This window comes from Hippocampus bargibanti, linkage group LG02 (assembly GCF_051943395.1).
Source record: "Hippocampus bargibanti isolate YZ-2025 linkage group LG02, ASM5194339v1, whole genome shotgun sequence".
Taxonomy (NCBI): domain Eukaryota; kingdom Metazoa; phylum Chordata; class Actinopteri; order Syngnathiformes; family Syngnathidae; genus Hippocampus; species Hippocampus bargibanti.
This window is the reverse complement of record NC_142735.1, coordinates 19,340,851-19,359,733: the sequence shown is the minus strand read 5'-3', so window position 1 is coordinate 19,359,733 and position 18,883 is coordinate 19,340,851. Positions and strand designations below refer to the sequence as shown.

Here is an 18,883-nt window from a genome sequence, read left to right as displayed (position 1 = left end):
CCAGTGACGGGCCGTACATGTCACTTCTTGGCCTTCAGTAGTGCTATGTCTGAATCAATCCGCAGCTGCCACTGTAAAAAAGTAGTGATTTACAACATGCCTTGTACTGTACTAGAGGTTCCCATTAGCCAGGAAATAACTTGTGAAGAAAGAAATGCAATCATTAAACTGTTCAAGTTTTTTTCCATCATTTGGATTCATGTGGGGTCAGAAGTGGTTCTTTCACACCCGGTTGGAAGTCACTCTTTCACACCGCAGAGATGATTGGCAAAGGATGGCAAAGCATCAATAATAACACAAAAATTTGAAATATTATTTGCATTTTTTTCTAGTCTGACCTTTTTAATGATGTCCGACTTTTCTTGAAAGTTCATCTTAAAAATGACTTTGACAGTAAATCTGCAATCAAACCCATTTCTCCTTCAGCCATTGTGGGTTGACAAAACTGCTATTAAATCAACACAGTATATTTTATGCAGCTCGCGACAGATACGGTGTGCTAGCCCTGGCCAGTATGCTCTTGTCACTTGCAGCGAGTTATACTATGATTGGCTACCAACCAATCATATGACTAACCAATCATAGTTTGTGAAAACTCTGACGTTGACCAGCACCTTCAAGAAGGCGTTGGTACCCCTTTTGGGTTGCCAACTCGAAATCTGATTGGTGAGAGCAACAGTTTCATCGACACATTTGATGTGACAGGGCCCACAGAACTGATTGTGAAGGCATCCCGGCAGATTTGTGACTCTGGTAACAAATGATGGCTGAAATGTGATTGGTTAAATGCCTAAATACGAAAACTCACATCTGGAAGCAGCACAACGAGGGAAAAACAATGAAAGGAAGCTGAAAGACAATTTGGAATAACTTAATAAGAATTCATAGGCAAAATATAATTCACATCAGTTTGTTATTTAGATCTTTTCAGGTCAGTAGAGAAGGCCTGACAGGCCTTGACGGCCCACCGCTGCTGAATTCATTCGCTGTCATCGCTCACAACTCAAAGCACTCATATCACAAATCATCTCTCCCCACTGAAATAGATGGAAATGCCTTTCATTTATTCCAACCAGTTTTTAGCAAAACAGGCCCCCATAATATTGTATTGAATAAAACCTTTCAACTGGGACTTGCAATAAGGCAACTGAGGCGTGAGGGTGTTAATTGCGGCCATGTGTTGACATTGACTGAACTGTCACCATTACAAGGAAAATTCATCTGCATGTAATTTGTACGTAAAGCCTTTAAGTCTTTATTTGACATTCTGGACATCCATCTTGAGGGCTACGCATATGCATGTGCTTTGTCCTAACCAGGATGACAATTAAGCAACTTTAGTTGGATGTCCAATAAATGTCAAGCAACTTTACGGAAAGGAGCAGGCATGACGATGACCAGACCGTTGTATTGGCCTCACCTTCTTGCAGTGAGTGAGTGAGTGAGTGAGTGAGTGAGTGAGTGAGTGAGTGAGTGAGTGAGTGAGTGAGTGAGTGAGTGAGTGAGTGAGTGAGTGAGTGAGTGAGTCCAACCAACATACGAAAAAAGGATTTTATACTATGAAGTGAAAAATACAACGTTATACTCTTCTAATGATAAACATTTGTTCCTGAAAAGACCAAAAAGACTGTCAAAAAAGTACATGTACTGTACAGCATTTTTCAAGACAGACTTCAATTTTACTAAATATGAAGGCGTTAGGACCATGAGGAGTCTCGCGCGTGAGGCGCTACCGAAGCCCCAACTCTACGCTCGAGTGGAGCTCGTGCGTGGACTTTTGTGCTGGATTTGGGAGCGTCATTTGCAACACTCGCCGTGTGTCTTTCTTGACGAACGGACCCGCTGAGGAAGCCACTCAACTACTACTCCGCACCGGCTGTCTTACTGCCAGGCAAGCCACCCACAGCCCACTCGTTAAATGCGCGCAATTAAAAGGACAACCAAGTCATGGGTGTAAACATGGACGGAACATATTCTTAAACCAGGTAATATGTAACGGAATATATACCCTTTAGTTTTTTATTTTTTAATACTTACTTGTTTTTGAAGAACAACCGACAACAATGAATTTTGCACTTTTACCTGTGGTGCGTTCATGAGACGCTACTAACTTTGACATGCACACCTGGACGTTACAGACAGAGGGGGGGTTAGATACACTAGTATACGGGACATCCACAAGTATTCTATAGTGTTTATTTCTCTTGCTTTCGCTCACAGAGATGCACGACTAAACATATACTGCATATAGAAACGAATGTGGAGCTCCTTTATTGATTCCCAGGAGGGACATTGAGGTATACAAGTGGTTAAGAAAATAACACATTCCTCTATTTATGAAATCAGCTACAGGATCGTCGTGCGGTAGGTAAGTATGTGAATTCCACGTGCACTTGTGGTGTGCTGTATTGTGTATTAGGAGCAGATGTACGAAAAGAATGAATGATTTTTAAAAAATGGACTGGGTTGTTTTTGGCAGAATTTTTCATGACGCATTCGTTTCACAATGAGTGGCAGAATAACGCAGACTTTCAAACAAAACTTGACTTGTTTGCTATCTCTCTCTCTCTGTCTCTTTCTCTCTCCAACAAAAGAAGGAATTTAGTTTGCACTGTTGACACAGGCTTGATTTAGATTGGATCAGTTTGTTATTTTTTTCAGGTTCTGCATTCACGGCTCAACCATTTTTAGGATTTCACAGGAGGGTCTTTTTTTGTGTAAAATGTAAACCAGGGAAGTCATTTGTGCGCGTGTGCGTTGGCCACACCCGTACATATAGTGGGAAATAATCAGATTTTTTGCCACCTTGTCTCAACCCGTCTGGTTTCACTTAACCACACCTTGGCTTCTCATAGCACAAGTGCCTCAGGCCACTTCAACATGAGCAATGTCCTGTTAATCCATCAAATCAATCCAGATTTTGGACACATGTCAAATTTTTAATCTGCCGCAGTGAAGTAAGCAAGGGTTTCCAAGGAATGCTGTGAATTTGACAAGCGCTGTTCTATATGACGCATTGGGCATTCTTTTGTGTTCTTTTTAAAGAAACAGCTTGTTTTGAGGTTTCCTGACTTCCTCTGTGGCTTTTTTTTTTGAGTGCAAACACGCATCCTTAAAAGTGCTGGGTCTTGGGTATTTGTCTTGAAATCCTATTTTTCTCAGATAATCTGTAGCACATGGAAGAAGTGGGACGTCGTTAATGCGGCTTCTGGAGCCTTTACACTTGATTTGAACATTGTGAGGAAATAGGTTTGGTGAGGTTATGTGGGTATGGTTGGTTTGGTGTGGTGTGGTTATGCTGGGTAGGGTTGAGTAGGCATTCTGAACTTTAACCCGTTCAGACACCAGAACCTGTAACCGAATGACATGATCAATTGTATGAAGGGCTGTTTTCAACCCCGACTCATCAAACCTTATGTCACCCCCAGGCCTCAAGATGAAGGGTTTGGTTTCTTACCAAGCTAAATATAGATTGGCCGATTGGTATGTAGCACCCTTGTTATTCCTCTGGGAACATGTCGAACACAGATGTCAAAGTCAAGGCATGGGGGCCAAATCTGGCCCGCCATGTCATTTTATTCGGTCCACAAAAGCAAATCAAACTTGTGAAACTCCATGATGCTTGCTGAAGTCCAAACCAAAATTTCAAATTGTCTCATGTGAACCACAATAACAGTATTTTTTACTTCAAATTTTAGCACTAGTTTTTCAGGGGGGATTAAATTACATATTCTAATGGCTTACCCAAATTCATAACGCCCCCCGAGAGGAGATTGTAACTACAATGTGGCCACGCGGTTTGACAACATTGGTGTAGAATGATTGGAGGAAGTGCTGACAGTAATGTGGTGTGTGTGTGTTTGCATGCACTCTTGTGTATATTGACAGCGTGATTCCAGCAACACCATGAGTGAGCGTGGCAGCTTTCACCTACCAGCTCTTCTTCTCAGCCTGACGTTCCTTCTCTTCACGTCCTCCCTGGAGCCTCCAGACCGTCCCCCGATACGCCCTCTGGTCCCCACCTTGGTCCCCCACCGTCCAACACCTCTGCTGCGCTCCCGTTTCAGCGCCCACCCTCATCTGGACCTGACCACCCACTGCAACTCCAGCTGCTTCCGACACGCGGGTCAGCAGGCCGCTGACAACTTGGCTTTCGAGACCCTCTACTGGGACGGCTCTCGGACTCTGACCACCGTGGACGTGGAGGAAGAGGGCGCCAATCTCGTGGACTCAACACGGACACGGAGGGTCGGACGGCGGCGACTGAAGCGCCAGATCTACGGCGCTGATGGCCGCTTTAGCATCCAGGGTAACAACTTCCTGTTGGACTACCCATTCTCTGCGGCCGTGCGCATCTCCACGGGCTGCACCGGCGTTCTGGTCTCCCGCTGGCATGTCTTGACCGCCGCCCACTGCCTCCACGACGGCAAGGATTACGTAAAGGGGGCACGTAAGCTCCGGGTGGGCTTCCTCATCCCACCGTCTGTTAACGGGACTGCGGCGGAACACTCGTCTGGAAAGAAGCCTCTGGTGCGCTGGGTGCGGGTGAGGCGCACTCGGGTCCCCAAAGGGTGGATCCAAGGTCCGCAAGAGCTCAGCATGGACTTTGACTATGCGCTTCTGGAGTTGCGCTGGCCCCACCGGCGGGCTTTCATGCGGCTGGCCGTGGCGCCGTCCCCGGACGGCCTGGCGGGCCGCCGGATACACTTCTCAGGTTTCGACAGCGACCGACCCGGAGAGCTGGTCTACCGCTTTTGTCCAGTTGAGGAAGAGTCCAGCGATCTGATCTACCAGCACTGTGACGCTCGGCCGGGGGCCAGTGGGTCGGGCGTGTACGGACGGGTGTGGGACAATTCCTTGGAACGCTGGGAAAGGAAGGTCATCGGGATCTTCTCGGGGCACCAGTGGCTGGAGGTGAATGGAGAGAACCGTGACTACAACGTGGCTGTGCGCATAACTCCGCTCAAGTTTGCGCAGATTTGCTACTGGCTGCACGGAAATCGCATAGACTGCTCGCAGGACTGATGTGTCCGAGCAGAACTTGTTTGTGAAATGACACTCATCGTTAGCAGGGATAAACGCATACCCACAAAGACCTCCACACCGCCAGATTGCTCAACATAATCTTTTAGACATCTAATTGGGTATGTTGTCTGAACTCTACAGATCGTGATTTGCATTCTTAAATTGTGAAGAAGTTTATGGTTCGTATCAAATACAATGTATTAATATTGAAGAGGTTGAACATTTGCCAGGTTATCCTTGACAGTTTTGAGAATTAAAAAAATAACCTTTGAGGCCAGGATAATTGTTCAGACATTGAGAATTGACAATTTGCTGATTTGGATCAACCTATGCATCAATATGCATGTATCCTACTCAACACCACATATTTTTTCCACTATACAGTATGAACATCTTTACAGTGTCAAAAACACTCATACATGTCTATCCATTTACTTTTTTTTACAAAGGAAAAGCCAAGGCTTGATTACACATCTTCCTGGACCTACTAACGTTTTCAAAATAAACATGTTAGGAGATTGACAGACAGAATGTTAACTTTATTTTTTGGACAAATGTTTGATATATTTTAATAAATGGATTTTTATGACACAATTGCAGTCGTCTGTTGAGCGGAGTTTGAATGGTGATGTGGCGCCCACATGCGGTCAACGATTTAATTTACAACACGGGCGACAGAGTCGATGACAGGTTCGCCCATCGGATTTACAGTGCCAGTGACAGTAATTTAAAACCAGTACAACAATTCAACTTCAAAAGTGGCACTGGATTATTATTCTATTAGTTTTGATGTGTTAAAAGGGAGTTTTGTGTTTTATCAGTACGCAATGTTTCCACTCGTGTCGCCTGCTAATATGCCACTAAACCTGTGCTGCAATAGTTATAATGTTCGACGCTATTTAAAAAATGTTGTCTTTGGGCAGTAACGTTGGCCAAAAAGGCCCTTGCCATCATTTACCCGCGAAGTCCAGCAATAAACCAGCCTCTCGTGCCTTGGTGTCCAGCTCGACTATCTCCACCGTCGACAGGTCCAACTCGATGTCCTCGAGCAAGACCAGATACTGGTACTCGGGAGACTGCTACTCGCTCAAAGGCCTCTAGCTCTTCATGCTCTGGCGTCAAGGGGAAAGGGGGTTCAGAGGAAGCAAGATTATCCCGGCGGGGCGGACAGCATCAGTCGCTGAGGGAGGCGAACTGGAGTGGACAAATTGCATACCTGGAGCAAGTTTATATACATACGTACAAATACTGTATATGCATTCTCGTGTCCATTTTTTGTTTTACCTGTCGGCCTCCGGCCGTATTGTATGCATGCAGTATTTACAAATTGCTTGTGTTGAGTGCCACAACATGGCAGCAAAGCACTACTTTCGTCAAAAAGAAAAAAAAAACGTTTCTTTGATGAAATTTTTGTGTGAATGAAACATTCAACTTACCTCGTTACTTCTTGGATCCCAACATTAACATAAATGTTATGGCGTGTGATTTCTTAGGTTCAAATTAGAACTGTCCTGGTGTTTGTTGCTAGGCAGAATTGGTGAGGCTTAATGTAACTGCTCAGGTATTTATCATGCCACCAGATTGCATTAAAAACAATAACTAGGCGAGTTCATCAGAGAATAAAAGTGAATGGGTTCCAAAAAAACAAAAATACAGTACGTGAATAGCAAACCTCGACTATGCAGGGTTGACTTTCACGCGAAAATATCTCAAGATGGCGCCAAAGCAATAATATCTACAAATTATGCAAAATGGCGGGCACTGGGATCTAATTGGAAGTTTGCCCGTGACCGTTGACCTCCCCTCAGACAGCAGAGGGGCTGCTGGCGGCGTATAAACTTTAAACCTTTTTGGGGCAATTTTGCGATTTGAGTCCGCTTTCAACGAGACGTTTATTTTCAAGAAGCTGAAGTCAAGAGGATTCGGACCAAAAATAATTCTATGTTTCTAAACAATCACGAACATACAGATGAAGTTTGATGTATTGTTACGCCTTAATTTAGATTTGATCAATATTGCTAAGGCCTATTTGAATACAATTCTTCTGAATGTTCATTTCATTGGGATATGGCACTTCGGTGTATAAAAATACCAACTCATTGACAGTTTCATGTTTTTTTTAATTTATTTATTAGAGATAGGAGACGATACAAAACAACCACCATTCAATATTCAGTCTCAAATGTGACCACCGGTGTTTCATTTACACTTCGCTCTCCATCAAGACCTTTCACAACGTCAACATTTTGTCTTTTCCCAATGAGGAGATGCTGGTATGGGGGAGAGGTGTAAAAAGTACGAGGAATGTGTGAACTACATGAAATGCCATTGTCGGAACAGGGGGGAAAACAGGGAACCACCCAAGTTTTGGAATTTTGCATGTTCAAAACAGAAAGTTTATATAACCATGTTGCAAGACAATGTTTCGATAAGTGATGTGCAATTCAGAGTGTGAATTAGTTTAACATTAAACCTGAACTAAACTAGTTACAAAACTTAATTACAAGTTTGGCAAAAAATAATAATTGTTGAACTAAAAAGCAGAATGGTTGGAAAACTAACATTTGTTGATGCGTGTCCCATTCAAAATGGGACAAACCCGTCCCGCTTATCCTTAAACATCACAACAACACCCTTCATTCAATTGAACCTTTTCATTTTCACCTTTGTGTTTTGTTCATAATTCTTAAACAGGAATGACAGTCTGGCCGGCACCCCCTCCCAGCCCTACCCGCAATATCCCACCCCGAGAGAGTCCCATAAGCTGCTGGTTCTTCTGATTTTTCTGGTTTTATTCATTGCCCTTCTCCAAACCACACTGGAACGTACAGCTAAACCCGACAGATGTGTCTGAAAGGCCTCCACCGAAGCCAGAAAAAAGGGAAAGGGGCTTGGGGGGAAGGAAAGGGGGAGAGGCCCGATATTTATATAGGGCAGCCCTCCAGGCTGACTACTGAAGTGCCACCCAGCTTTTCTGCCAGTGTGTGCCGATCTTTCAGGTCTTCCAAACCGTTAACCTGCCACTCGTGCTTGATTCCTGATGGGGGAGAGAAAAAGACAAAGGTGGAATATGTTCACATCTGCTGACATCCGCCATTGTTCTTCAAGGTAGCATGCATGTTTAACGAGAATTAACACAATATGAAAACAGAGAACCGTGTCATACTGGTTTTTACCATTTTGTTTTCCTGGTATTTGGGGGACGTGGCTAAAATGGGGCCCATTGATGAGCTGCCCAACACCAGATTAACAACTTGGGCACCTTTGCATCATTTCTAACGTGCAGGTAGGTAGCTAGCTAGCTAGCTAAGTCTACACCTTGAAATTGCATTTTTGGTAGAGCACTGAATTGTTGGACATGAGTGTGCGCACAACCACCACAAAGCAAAGATATAAGATCAAGAGAAATTCAAATAAAATGTCCCAAAAGTCTATTTTTGAAGCTGGATTGTACAGTCACAAGTATTTGATGTCTAACCTACTGTATACCAAGCCGCTTACTGAAAATGGGTGGTCCTCTGCACCCATTTTGGCACTTTCTGGACGTGCTGAGAAGCCATAAAATGGTGCCAAAGCACAGCCTCTAGGTATGTTTGTAATTTAGCAACACTGAGATGTTTAGGCTGCCGCATACGCAGCGTTGCGACCAAAGCGGACTAAATTCTCAAGCAGGATGGCCATGATCAGTTTCGTGAGTGTCTGACAGTCAACCACTTGGCTTTGTGGTGACTTAAAATCTGCAACCCGCTCTAACACAAGCTCTCTCACATTAACAAAAATTACGGTATGTATTCATATATTGTGTTTGTTTCTAATTTCATCTGTGCCTGTGAATGAAACTGAGGTGTCCACTGAGGGGACAAAATGCATGCGAGTGATCTGGTCGACAGACAAGTTGCATATCTACACTGTTGCTCACTTCCTGTCATTCATGGTAACTTGACTTCTCCTTGACCACCTCACTTTGGTTTTGTGGTTGAATATAGTTCATGCATTCTACTTTATGTATTAATACACCGAATACAGGTTCACACTTTGCTGGTCACGCTCGAGAATGAAATTTGTGGCGAGCAACAATTACCTGCTTTTGAACTTTTTGCACAAGGGCCCGGTCCACATATAAATGTGTGCACATTTACTTCCTGGGTGTGAAAAGTTGAACACTTTGCTCTTATTCGGTCGTATGAAGGTCACGAACTGGATTAAGACACAGAACCTTCCAGCATTTCACGAAAGAGAAGTCAAATTCTTCCACATCACCCAATATGCCGAAATAAATAAACAAATGCAGCAATATGCTTGAGAATCCCTGACTGAAGTTCTTCCGTCTGGCACAGTTGAAACTACAGGATACGCCTGCTTGCTGGTTTTCAAGTACTGACCTTCGAACTTTCTCTTGATAGCATCTTTTGAGCTGGCGTAGATCATCTTGCTCTTCAGTGGGGCGCCATCAGGAGCCCTGTGCGAATAAAAATATTCATTCAAATTGCAAAGAGTGCCAAGCCTTCCCATGAACAGCAAAAAAATAAGCAAATTGATGGCTGCGAGGTTTCGTTTCGGTGGCACAAGAAGCCAGGAAAAAAAACATGTTGAAATTAAATAGCTGAACTCATTGTGCTTTTTCTTGAATCAAGTTTGGAAAAAACTGGTGTAATGGAAAAGCACCAACGCCCGTTCCTGGCACCAAGATACCATAAAAATTGCGACACAGCACTATATTTGTCAAATGACATATCAACTCACTTTAACATTGCTGCTTGGCAAGTAAATAAAAACAATGGGGTTGGGAGAAATAAAGGATCAACATTTGCCGACAAATGTGCATCTTTGCCGTTTTTCTGCGCAGGGCAAAGCAGTAAATGTTATATCGTCACACCACCATGTTCTTTGAACGGAAGTAGCATTTTGCCGACATCTTACGGACAATAAGCTATGCGGGGGTTACACACATAAAAACAGGTATTTCATGTTCACATGGATAAACTTTGTTTTTTGCTAAATATAATTTTTCAGAGATTTCATCATCTGCAGTTCATAACTTCATAAAAATGGTCAAAGCTAAAAACAAACACTTGAATGCCCATGACCTTTGACCCCCCCCCCCCCCCCCCCCACACACACACACACAGGCCGCATTGCATCAAAAATAAACATCGGCTCAGAAAAACAATGTCAGTAGATACGTCAGTGCAATTCACAACATTTTCAACAGCTAAAACCACCACCGCGTCAGAACTCATCCAAGATTGTTGCACTGTTCTGTGGTCCTACGAGTCCATATTTGAAATTGCGGACGTCATATCTTATGGCCCAAGAGGACAGGAACCATCCTGTCTGTGAAGGACGAAAAAAAACATCTGCGATGGTCTGGGGCTCTGTAAGTGAAGTTATGCCAATGGCAGGGATAATTTACATATTTGTGTAATGTACGCTGCCATTTTTTTCACTTTTGCATATTTTAGCAAGACAATATTAATTATTACGGCGCCATGGCTATGTCGTAAGAGACTACAAGACTGACCTGCCTACAGTCCAGACCTGTCTCCCACATGAAAACGTGACGGACTACAAGACGTATAATATGACAATGGAGACGCTGTCCACTGCGACTGCTGAACAGATTCTGTACAGTAAGAAACATTGGTAAACAATTCTACCTATAAAGCCTCAACCATTAGTGTCCTCGAATCCCAAACGTTCCAAAAAGACAAGGTGTGGTGAGACCGTTGTAAAAAATGACTGTCCACAGGTATTTTAAGCCATAAAATTCAAAGTAAATGAGGGGAAAAAAATCCGTTTGAGTATTAAATAGCTTACATTTGTGGTGTATAGAATTCAATGCAAGTTGCAAATGATTTACAAATCTTTTTTTTTTTACAATTGGAATGGCATTTTGAGTAGTTGTGGCCATCTTGGTGTCATGTTTACTTGAGTTGGGTAGGTTCGCAAAATCCCTTCCAATTCCCTAACGTGGGGACGCATCATGTATAGGAAATTATTTTGGAATGTACAGTATTTTCTGGTGTATACGGCACACCCAAAAGCCTTAATTTTCTTCAAAAGATACCCTTAGGCCTTATACACAGGTGCACCTTATATGTGAAGCAATATTGAGCCACAACTTGTCTCTCAACTACTGGCAGAAGCCACCGACGCCATTTGCCCCAGTTGAAGAAATTGTGCGTAACCCCAGCCTTATAATGTGGTGTGCCTTACATTTGGAAAACTTCATATATTATATTTGGAAAAGTTTTTTCAGACATTGTAGGTGCGCCTTACAATCCGGTGCACCTTATATGGAAAAGGTTTGAAAATACACCATTCATTGAGGGTGCGCCTTATACACCGGAATGTAGAGTAGGTTTAGAAATTCATTCAGGAACAGGGCACAGGAGATGCACATTCAGCCATATTTCACACAGACAGAGAATAGGCCTCACCAGAAGATGAAGACCAGGTCCTCCTTCTTGCTCTCTTTGGTCTCATAGGTGGCGTCGTAGAGCGCGTAGCGGCAGTCGTCGGACGGCAGCATCTTGACAAAGTGCTGGTAGGGATCGTGCACAGTGTTGCCCAGGTCGCCCAGCAAGATCTCCTTGCCGTCATCCAGCACGATATTCTTCAGATCCTTGCTCATGCAGAAGAGGATGGCCTTCTTCCTCTTTCGTTTCTCCTCCTCGTTGGCCTGGGCCTTGCGCACCTTCATGTCGTTGAAGACGGCAATCACTTCGTCCGTCACTTTCACACCGGAGGCCTGCATGGGGACGTCACGTTAGCGAGTGTACTAGACAAAGATCGGCCGGCATGAAAACATGATTGAGTCACATCACTGTCACATTAAAATCGGAAACTCATTCAGTGATGTCATAAGCAGCCATCGCTAGTCAACGTGAACTTTAAGATAATTGCAGAATACAGGTCGCATTATTCAACTGCTACATTATTGAGAGCAAAGCCTTAGCTTCCACTGATTCGTTGTGCGTGGTTTAATTTGGGTTGAACTCGTCTCGTGCGAGTTAAAGCTCCTCTAGGTAACTTAGCAGAGTATAGCGTGTGTCCAAGTTCTTCAATGTGGCTAAGCAGCGATTGAGTTCGATTGTCAAGTGATGTGATTAAGGGGGGACATTGTATGAAGAATCAAATGTCCATTACCAGGGTAATAATCAGGTTTTGTTTATTTATACTGTATATTTGGGCTGATGTTTCACTTTTGGACACATGATGTATTTATTTTGTTATAATAATAAACAAATGATATGAATGAATGAATGAATGAATGAATGAATGAATGAATGAATGAATGAATGAATGAATGAATGAAACTGAAGGTTCTGCTGCGTTTTTTTGGGCAGCAAATATTTGACCAAGGAAAAACAATGACATTCGGAATCGCCGGTGCCTTGACAGCAAACAATCGCCACAGTCTTCCGAAGAGCACAAAAAAAAGGTCAAGAGTGGGAGGAAAAAGGACAGGCAAGAGCCCGAGGACTGCATGTGACTCCGCTGAGGTGTGGCCACGACTGGCTGCTGGCTGTGGGACAGACAGCTGAAACGATTCAGGTTGTCACAATTCTTTCCATATAGTCTCATAGATACAAACAGGATCATTTTTTAACAAATGTGCTTGATGAAAAGGACGTTTTATTCAGTATCACCTTGTACATTTTCAGTCATGCTGGTCATAGTCATCAGAACGGATGGGCAAATGTCAGGCATGGTATCAAACCCCCTTTTAAGGTATTGAGCACTCTGGAGGGGGCTGGGGGCGGGCTACCGCTTAATTGGGGAGAGAAATTTTTAAAAAGACAGTTGACCTCACAATTATGGTATTATCCTGACCCAAAGTCTAATTGGCTGCTATATTAATTTGGTGACAAAGCAAAAGTTTAGCAAAAAATGTCTGTACTGCCTTTGACATTAAAACGCAACACTTCTCTTTTTCTCCATTGAGAAGCAAGCGATAACCACAACAAAGGGGAAGAGCGCTCACACAAAGCCACCACCTTCATTGCCTGACCCTGCGGGGAGAGGTCAGGAAGGAGGCTATGCTAACCGTAGCTAAGCTAACGCATGTCACGCAGGCTTGAAGTGGCCCACAATGGCACCTCTGTCTGGCCCGCTGACGAGTCCCATATGCTCCCCTCCACTCACGCCGCTGCATCTGCTGACTTTGCTTAAGCCAATTCATCGTGGAGAAAAACACATGAGGACGAGGACACTCCCCCTTTAAGTGCGTGTATGTGTCGGGGGTGGGAAGGAGAGCAAATGGACAAAGAAAAAAAGGAAGTAAGGCAGGAAATGAAAAGAAACACAATTGATTGTGGAGAAGCACAAACATGTTTGCTGAGGATGGAGAGGGAAGCGAGAATGAGGCGTCTGAAATGGCGCAATTATTAACCAGGAAGGAACCAGCACATTCATAAAAGTGTGATAAGAATTGGCCATTTGTCACTTGACCTATTTTCTGCCTCAGATGGGTGCGTATTACTAGTTAAGAACATTTAACTCTTGGTGGAGTCAGCCAACTCCACATCGTCATCAATTCACACGGGTTTCCTTGCAATTGGAGCACAATAACCCAACAGGTGACACTAATGCTCCATGAAGCTTCCCCCCCAAAGAACAATTACAAGGAAGGACATCACAATTATACGAGGCGCAGTTGTGTTGTCTGCTCACATGGTCTGTGTTTGCGGGTCAGGAAGAGAGCAAATGTTACGATTTGTTGTGCCACACAATACTGTGATGTCTATTTAGTGACAAAAAAATTCCGCGGGGTAGTTTTAATAGATTAACTGTGTATCTACTCATTCAACAGAATGATTTGAGATACAAACATGGACATGGAATAAATTAAAAGAGACATCTCAAGCCACCGCAAGACTAAAATATGTACACACTCAAAGAAGAATGTACAGAAATGAACACAGGAAATGTCGCTAGGACAAAAGTCACACACCTTGAAGAATTACATATCCAAATAAAGCGATGCACTAGTTGTCAATGTATTTTCATTGCATTGTAATTTGAACTGAGAGCAATAAAGATCAATTCATAGTAATTCAGCGTTTGATTTTCACATCAAAGCTATTTGCACGTCATTCAATTTTGGATGAGACATTTTCATGATAACATTACATTGCGCAAATGCCACGATGGCATCTACGTGTTTTATGTTTTTGTAGCAGCTGCCATCAAACGGCACCGCAAACCAATCGCAGTAAATTTGAATTTCTAATCTAATCAAACTCCAGGAGACGCTTGGCGTTGAAGGGCAAAGTCCAACTGACAAGTCCGCATTTCCAATCTGGATATTTGAAGGGTTCGACAAAAAATAGCAGTTGAGTAGAAATGCCCTGACGTTATCCAACCAGCATTTTTTCATTGGGCAACATCCCCAAAACGCAACAACACAATCATTAAAATTGTGATCAACAGTTAAATTCTTTCACTGGACATATTACATGTAATGGGTATTCATCACTATACTTTACTCCCAACAATATTACAAAGCCCAACATGTCCAAATATGAGACGCTATTCAGTCAGGGAAGTTAAATGGCACAACCTCGTAAAAGTGCACTAAATTGTGGATCAAAGCGAATACACTCAGTAAATGCTTCAAGTTTCACAGCAAGCTACGCTGTGAGAATATTTCACCACTCCATTTGCAACTGAGAGCTCACAACTGAGAGATTCAAGCCAGCGTCTCATTGTGTCGGTCCCAAGCCCGGATAAACACAGAGGGTTGTGTCAGGAAGGGCATCCGACGTAAAAGCTTGGCCAAAACAAACATGCCAATCAAACCTCTGAAGATGGAGCACACTGATTCGCTGTGGCGACCCATTGAAGGGAAAAGCCGAAAGGAAAAGAAGATTTACAACTGAGAGCTGATGACAAGTAGTATTACTGAATGTCATTCATAGAATTAGTTGAACTGGCCCCAACTACTAACATATAGCCAAGCACCTGAAAATGTAGGTTTATTTAATTGATGCTAACCACCTATAGAGTACTAACAAGCACAACAATGAGATCCTCTTCCACCGGACAGAAGGTACAAAATTAAGCCGCTTGGCAAATTTTGGTGAATTGTTTTGCTAAATGGTGTTATGTGGGATTGTGTTTTCCAATGTGAAATGTGTGCTATGGCTTGCTAAAAGTTAGAAAACACTGCTTAAGTGCATGTAAATGATTATGGATAGATGCTCAAACAGCTTTTGCATAAAATTGTAGTCTCACGGAGGAGACTGTTAACCAAATAGCAGTAATGCCTAAGCCCTTATTGACTCGAAGTATTAAAAAAATTCTATTAAAAAAAGGTTTTTTTTTTACATTTCTGTGTACAGTCTCAATCAATCAGATCATGATCAGCCATGAATATTATATCAAGGTCAGTGGCCATAAATGTACAAAAATAAAGTAAAATTAAATTTAAAAAAAATGTCAATTGTGCTATTAGGCTCCTGACGTGAATCTAAAGCTCTAAGTAGAGAACCCCCAGGTTTATGAGCAGGTTGGTGACAACATGAACATTTGTCAAAATGAACACACATTACATTTTTATACAATTTGGTTAAGCTCAATGGAATTCGTGTTAACCAAAGACGTTACGAATATAACTACCATAATATGAAGAATTAGTAAGAAATTCTCCACCGGCTTGCCATACTTGTCGTGGTCGCCAAATGGCGTGACGTGACGCTGGGCGGTGCAGTTTGCGACTCACAAGGAAAAAAAGGAAGATGCGCAATGAAGATCCGGACCCTGCGGCCTTCTAGCTTCCGCTGCTAAAAGCTGTTTATATTACGTTTTATAATTCGCTTCTATCTCCAATACAGCGGAATGAATAGGTGAGAAACAAATCTCCAAATTGATATTATTAGGCGATTGAATGATTCGCGTTGTTTAACATCAAGCAATAAACCCAGGATGCTCTTTGCACCAAATTCAGGGTGGGGCCGTGAATGCAGCACACGTGACCATGACTAGTGGACGCCAGTTTACTATACAAAAAAAGCCGACACTCGGATTTACAAGCGTTGAGCCATGACGTTTTATTTTATTTAATCTAATTTCCATTCGCCCCCGTTAACCATTTTGAGAGGCCTGAGTCTAGCGCGGAGTCGAGTTAGCGTCAAATGAGACAAAGAAAGCAACACAAAAAAAAAAATCACAGCTCGCGCAGCCGTACTGGATGTCATTCCATTAGCTTAGCATGCTAACAATACCGTTAGCTTTGTTAGCCGCAGGCGTCTCGCTCGCTCTGCACCTGCCAGCCTGACGCGAAACATCGCCAAGCCCCGGGGGCGAACAACACAAAAATGCAGCACAACCATGACAACCAAGGATGTCCCGTTTTCTTCCGAACTAACGCAACGCAGTGCAGCCAAATGGCTTTGTTAAAATAAAAAAAAACTTTAATGTCGGACGGATCACGGAAATGGACGAAATGGCGCCAGTCCTTTCAGGCCGTGGACGTTTTAAAAAGGCAATTTGATCCCCACGCCATCCGCGAAGCAATTTTGGATGGTTAACACGAAATTAAAACACACATTTTAAAGGAGGGATCACGATCAAGCTAGCTTCCGTGGCTCTCCATGGGGCTTGATGCTAAAACAGCTTTTATCTTTTTTGAAGGGGGAAATGTGGTCTCATTGAATTAATCTTAATAAAACGGCTTCTTTTCATTTTCAAACCAGTCCATAAAACACGTCAAATTATGTGTGTGGGGCGTCGTTAAACGTACCATTGTTGTAGGTCTGAGTTGGTCAGCGTCTGGCCAGAAATTGAATGGAGCTCTGAGGGTGACGACGATGATGAAGATGAAGACTTGGTCTCGCTCGCTCTGGTAACAGCGGGAGCGCGCTGACGTGCGCGTGCCTGAAAGCGTGAGCGACGTATGCGAGCGCGTAACCCCTTCAACAACACGATACTACATTTTTTTCCCTTTTAGTATTGTGGAGCCGGGAAATGTTACGTTATTTGTCCTAAAATAATTTATAGTGTGTGGATGTGGATTTAGTGTAGGTAAAAAAATGTGAAAATATCCGTTTTAATGTTTTTTTTGTAGCCGTTTTAATAATTTCCCTAAAATACACAATTGTATAACCTATGTGTACATTAATTTAGAGCTGAAGGATAAAAATAGTTGTTATGCCTGGTGTCAAGGATTCTGATCTCAGTGGGTTTAGTAAAATCGTCGTTAAATTAAAAAAAAAATATGATTGGCAATGACGACAGCTGTCAAATACCATGATATCAGCTTCTTTTATTCGGATGCTGGACTCGGAAATCTTGAGTATAGCAGGTAAATTCAATTTTATAAATAAGTCCTTTATTTGCTTGTCTTACAGTGATAACTCCTGTCGACTTTTTAAGCGAACAATTACCCTGAGCAAGATAGCTGTCAATTCTCAAGATGATTTTTGTATATTTTTTTAATGCAAGGAGAATCGGTTCAGATGGGGGATGAACGGAACACATCAGATGCTGTGTTTGCACCTAACGGTACGACAGAGGGATGGTTTAATTCAGAGCAAGGGGCGTGCATTCCGCCAATTCCAACCCTTTCTTCCTTTCTCTCTCTCTGGCTGCTTGCCTCTCCATTCCCTCTGCGGGTTTTCGTTGAACTCACTTCCTTATTTGGAAGTGAACGTTAGTCCGTGCACGCGCCTCACTCCCAGCGCGCGATAGGGGCGTGGCCTTCTACGCTCATAGCCTTTTAAGGAAACAAGGGACGCCAAAAAGCGCTATGGTGGACGTTTGTGAAACGTACACAGAGAGAAGAGGGGCTAGTGAGCAGCTGATAGTTTTTTGATGTAAAAGCGGAAGACTGCGCTGTGATGATGACTCAATAATTATTTAGCGTGTTTGAAAGAACAAAAGTGAACGCTACCTTTGAAAAAAAAACGCTTGCCAAGATGATTAAAGGCTGACATGAAACATCATTGTTGATGTTGTCATTTTGCAGTACAAAAGCCCATATAATAGGTTAGCTTTGTGGGTCGTTGGTAATTGTACGAAAACCACGCCCTCATCCTGCCATGCGTGTCATAGAGCCGGCATATCTTGTACATTCACTTTTTATCTTTAAATCTTTTGGTTGGCGCAATAATTGCAACGCTAGTACAATGTAACTTCAAATGTTGTATGTTCTTTTGTTTCGTCAATTCTAGGTCTTTTTAATCAATGTTTTGCAGCTCTGCATCAAAATACCCATTGGCTTCATTGTGAGCATATTTTGCTCATTAAAAACCATGAAAACAACAGTCCTTATTCGATGGATAAAAACGGATGACATGCGCTTCATTTACCCAAAACAGTGGTTTTTAAATGTAGGTTTTTATACAATTGATCAATTTTTGAAAAAGATGGCAATTTTGTGTCGTACCGTTTTTCATGACACAAATACACTGGCTCAGTGCATTCCAAGAAAGCAAATACTGTAACTGGCATTTATTTAAAGTGGACATATGACTGATTGTTGCCCGCATCTTGCCCAGTTGTTGCAATTGGTCTTTGGGTACACTACCGCCCTCCCGCTTTTTTCCTCTCCCAGGATGAGAAAGTAATTTATAAAATCTACTTCACAATATGACATAAAACTTAGACTAAACAGATTTTTAGGGGACTATCACCCCTCCTACCTTCGGTCCAAATTCACCTTGGATAGGCTGAATTTATATTCAGATTATAACGCGATTATATCTTTTATCATCTAACCACTTGTTCAATCGTTTGTGAACAAAAAAATTGCCAACAGTCAGCAACTTTGTGCAAGTGCCATTCATATGCAGTCTGGTCGTATGAAGGTGAATATCCCCTTCCTTGAAGGGTGTCAATAACCACCACAAAAATG

At 42.7% G+C, this 18,883-nt stretch overlaps 2 protein-coding genes across 4 annotated transcripts; one reads left to right on the top strand and one right to left on the bottom strand.

Moving 5' to 3' along the window:
- The first annotated feature begins 1,759 nt into the window (after positions 1-1,759).
- Positions 1,760-5,619, top strand: prss23 (serine protease 23). 3 transcript variants are annotated; one of them, XM_088989857.1, is made up of 3 exons: positions 1,778-1,985; positions 3,429-3,483; positions 3,889-5,619. In XM_088989857.1, exon 3 carries the CDS (start codon positions 3,907-3,909, stop codon positions 5,023-5,025), a length of 1,119 nt encoding a protein of 372 aa, XP_088845983.1. In that variant the 5' UTR covers positions 1,778-1,985; positions 3,429-3,483; positions 3,889-3,906; the 3' UTR covers positions 5,026-5,619. The 3 variants fall into 3 exon arrangements, with proteins under 3 accessions (XP_088845984.1, XP_088845983.1, XP_088845982.1); XM_088989858.1 differs by lacking the exon at positions 3,429-3,483 and having other exon boundaries at positions 1,760-1,891; XM_088989856.1 differs by lacking the exon at positions 3,429-3,483 and having other exon boundaries at positions 1,779-1,985.
- A 1,502-nt stretch (positions 5,620-7,121) lies between these two features.
- cfl1 (cofilin 1) lies at positions 7,122-16,929 on the bottom strand. Its single transcript, XM_088989855.1, has 4 exons — positions 16,772-16,929; positions 11,466-11,776; positions 9,408-9,484; positions 7,122-8,062 (listed from the first exon to the last, which is right to left on the bottom strand). The coding sequence occupies exons 1-4, from the start codon at positions 16,772-16,774 to the stop codon at positions 7,950-7,952; spliced, it is 504 nt and encodes a 167-aa protein (XP_088845981.1). The 5' UTR covers positions 16,775-16,929; the 3' UTR covers positions 7,122-7,949.
- Positions 16,930-18,883: the final 1,954 nt, after the last annotated feature.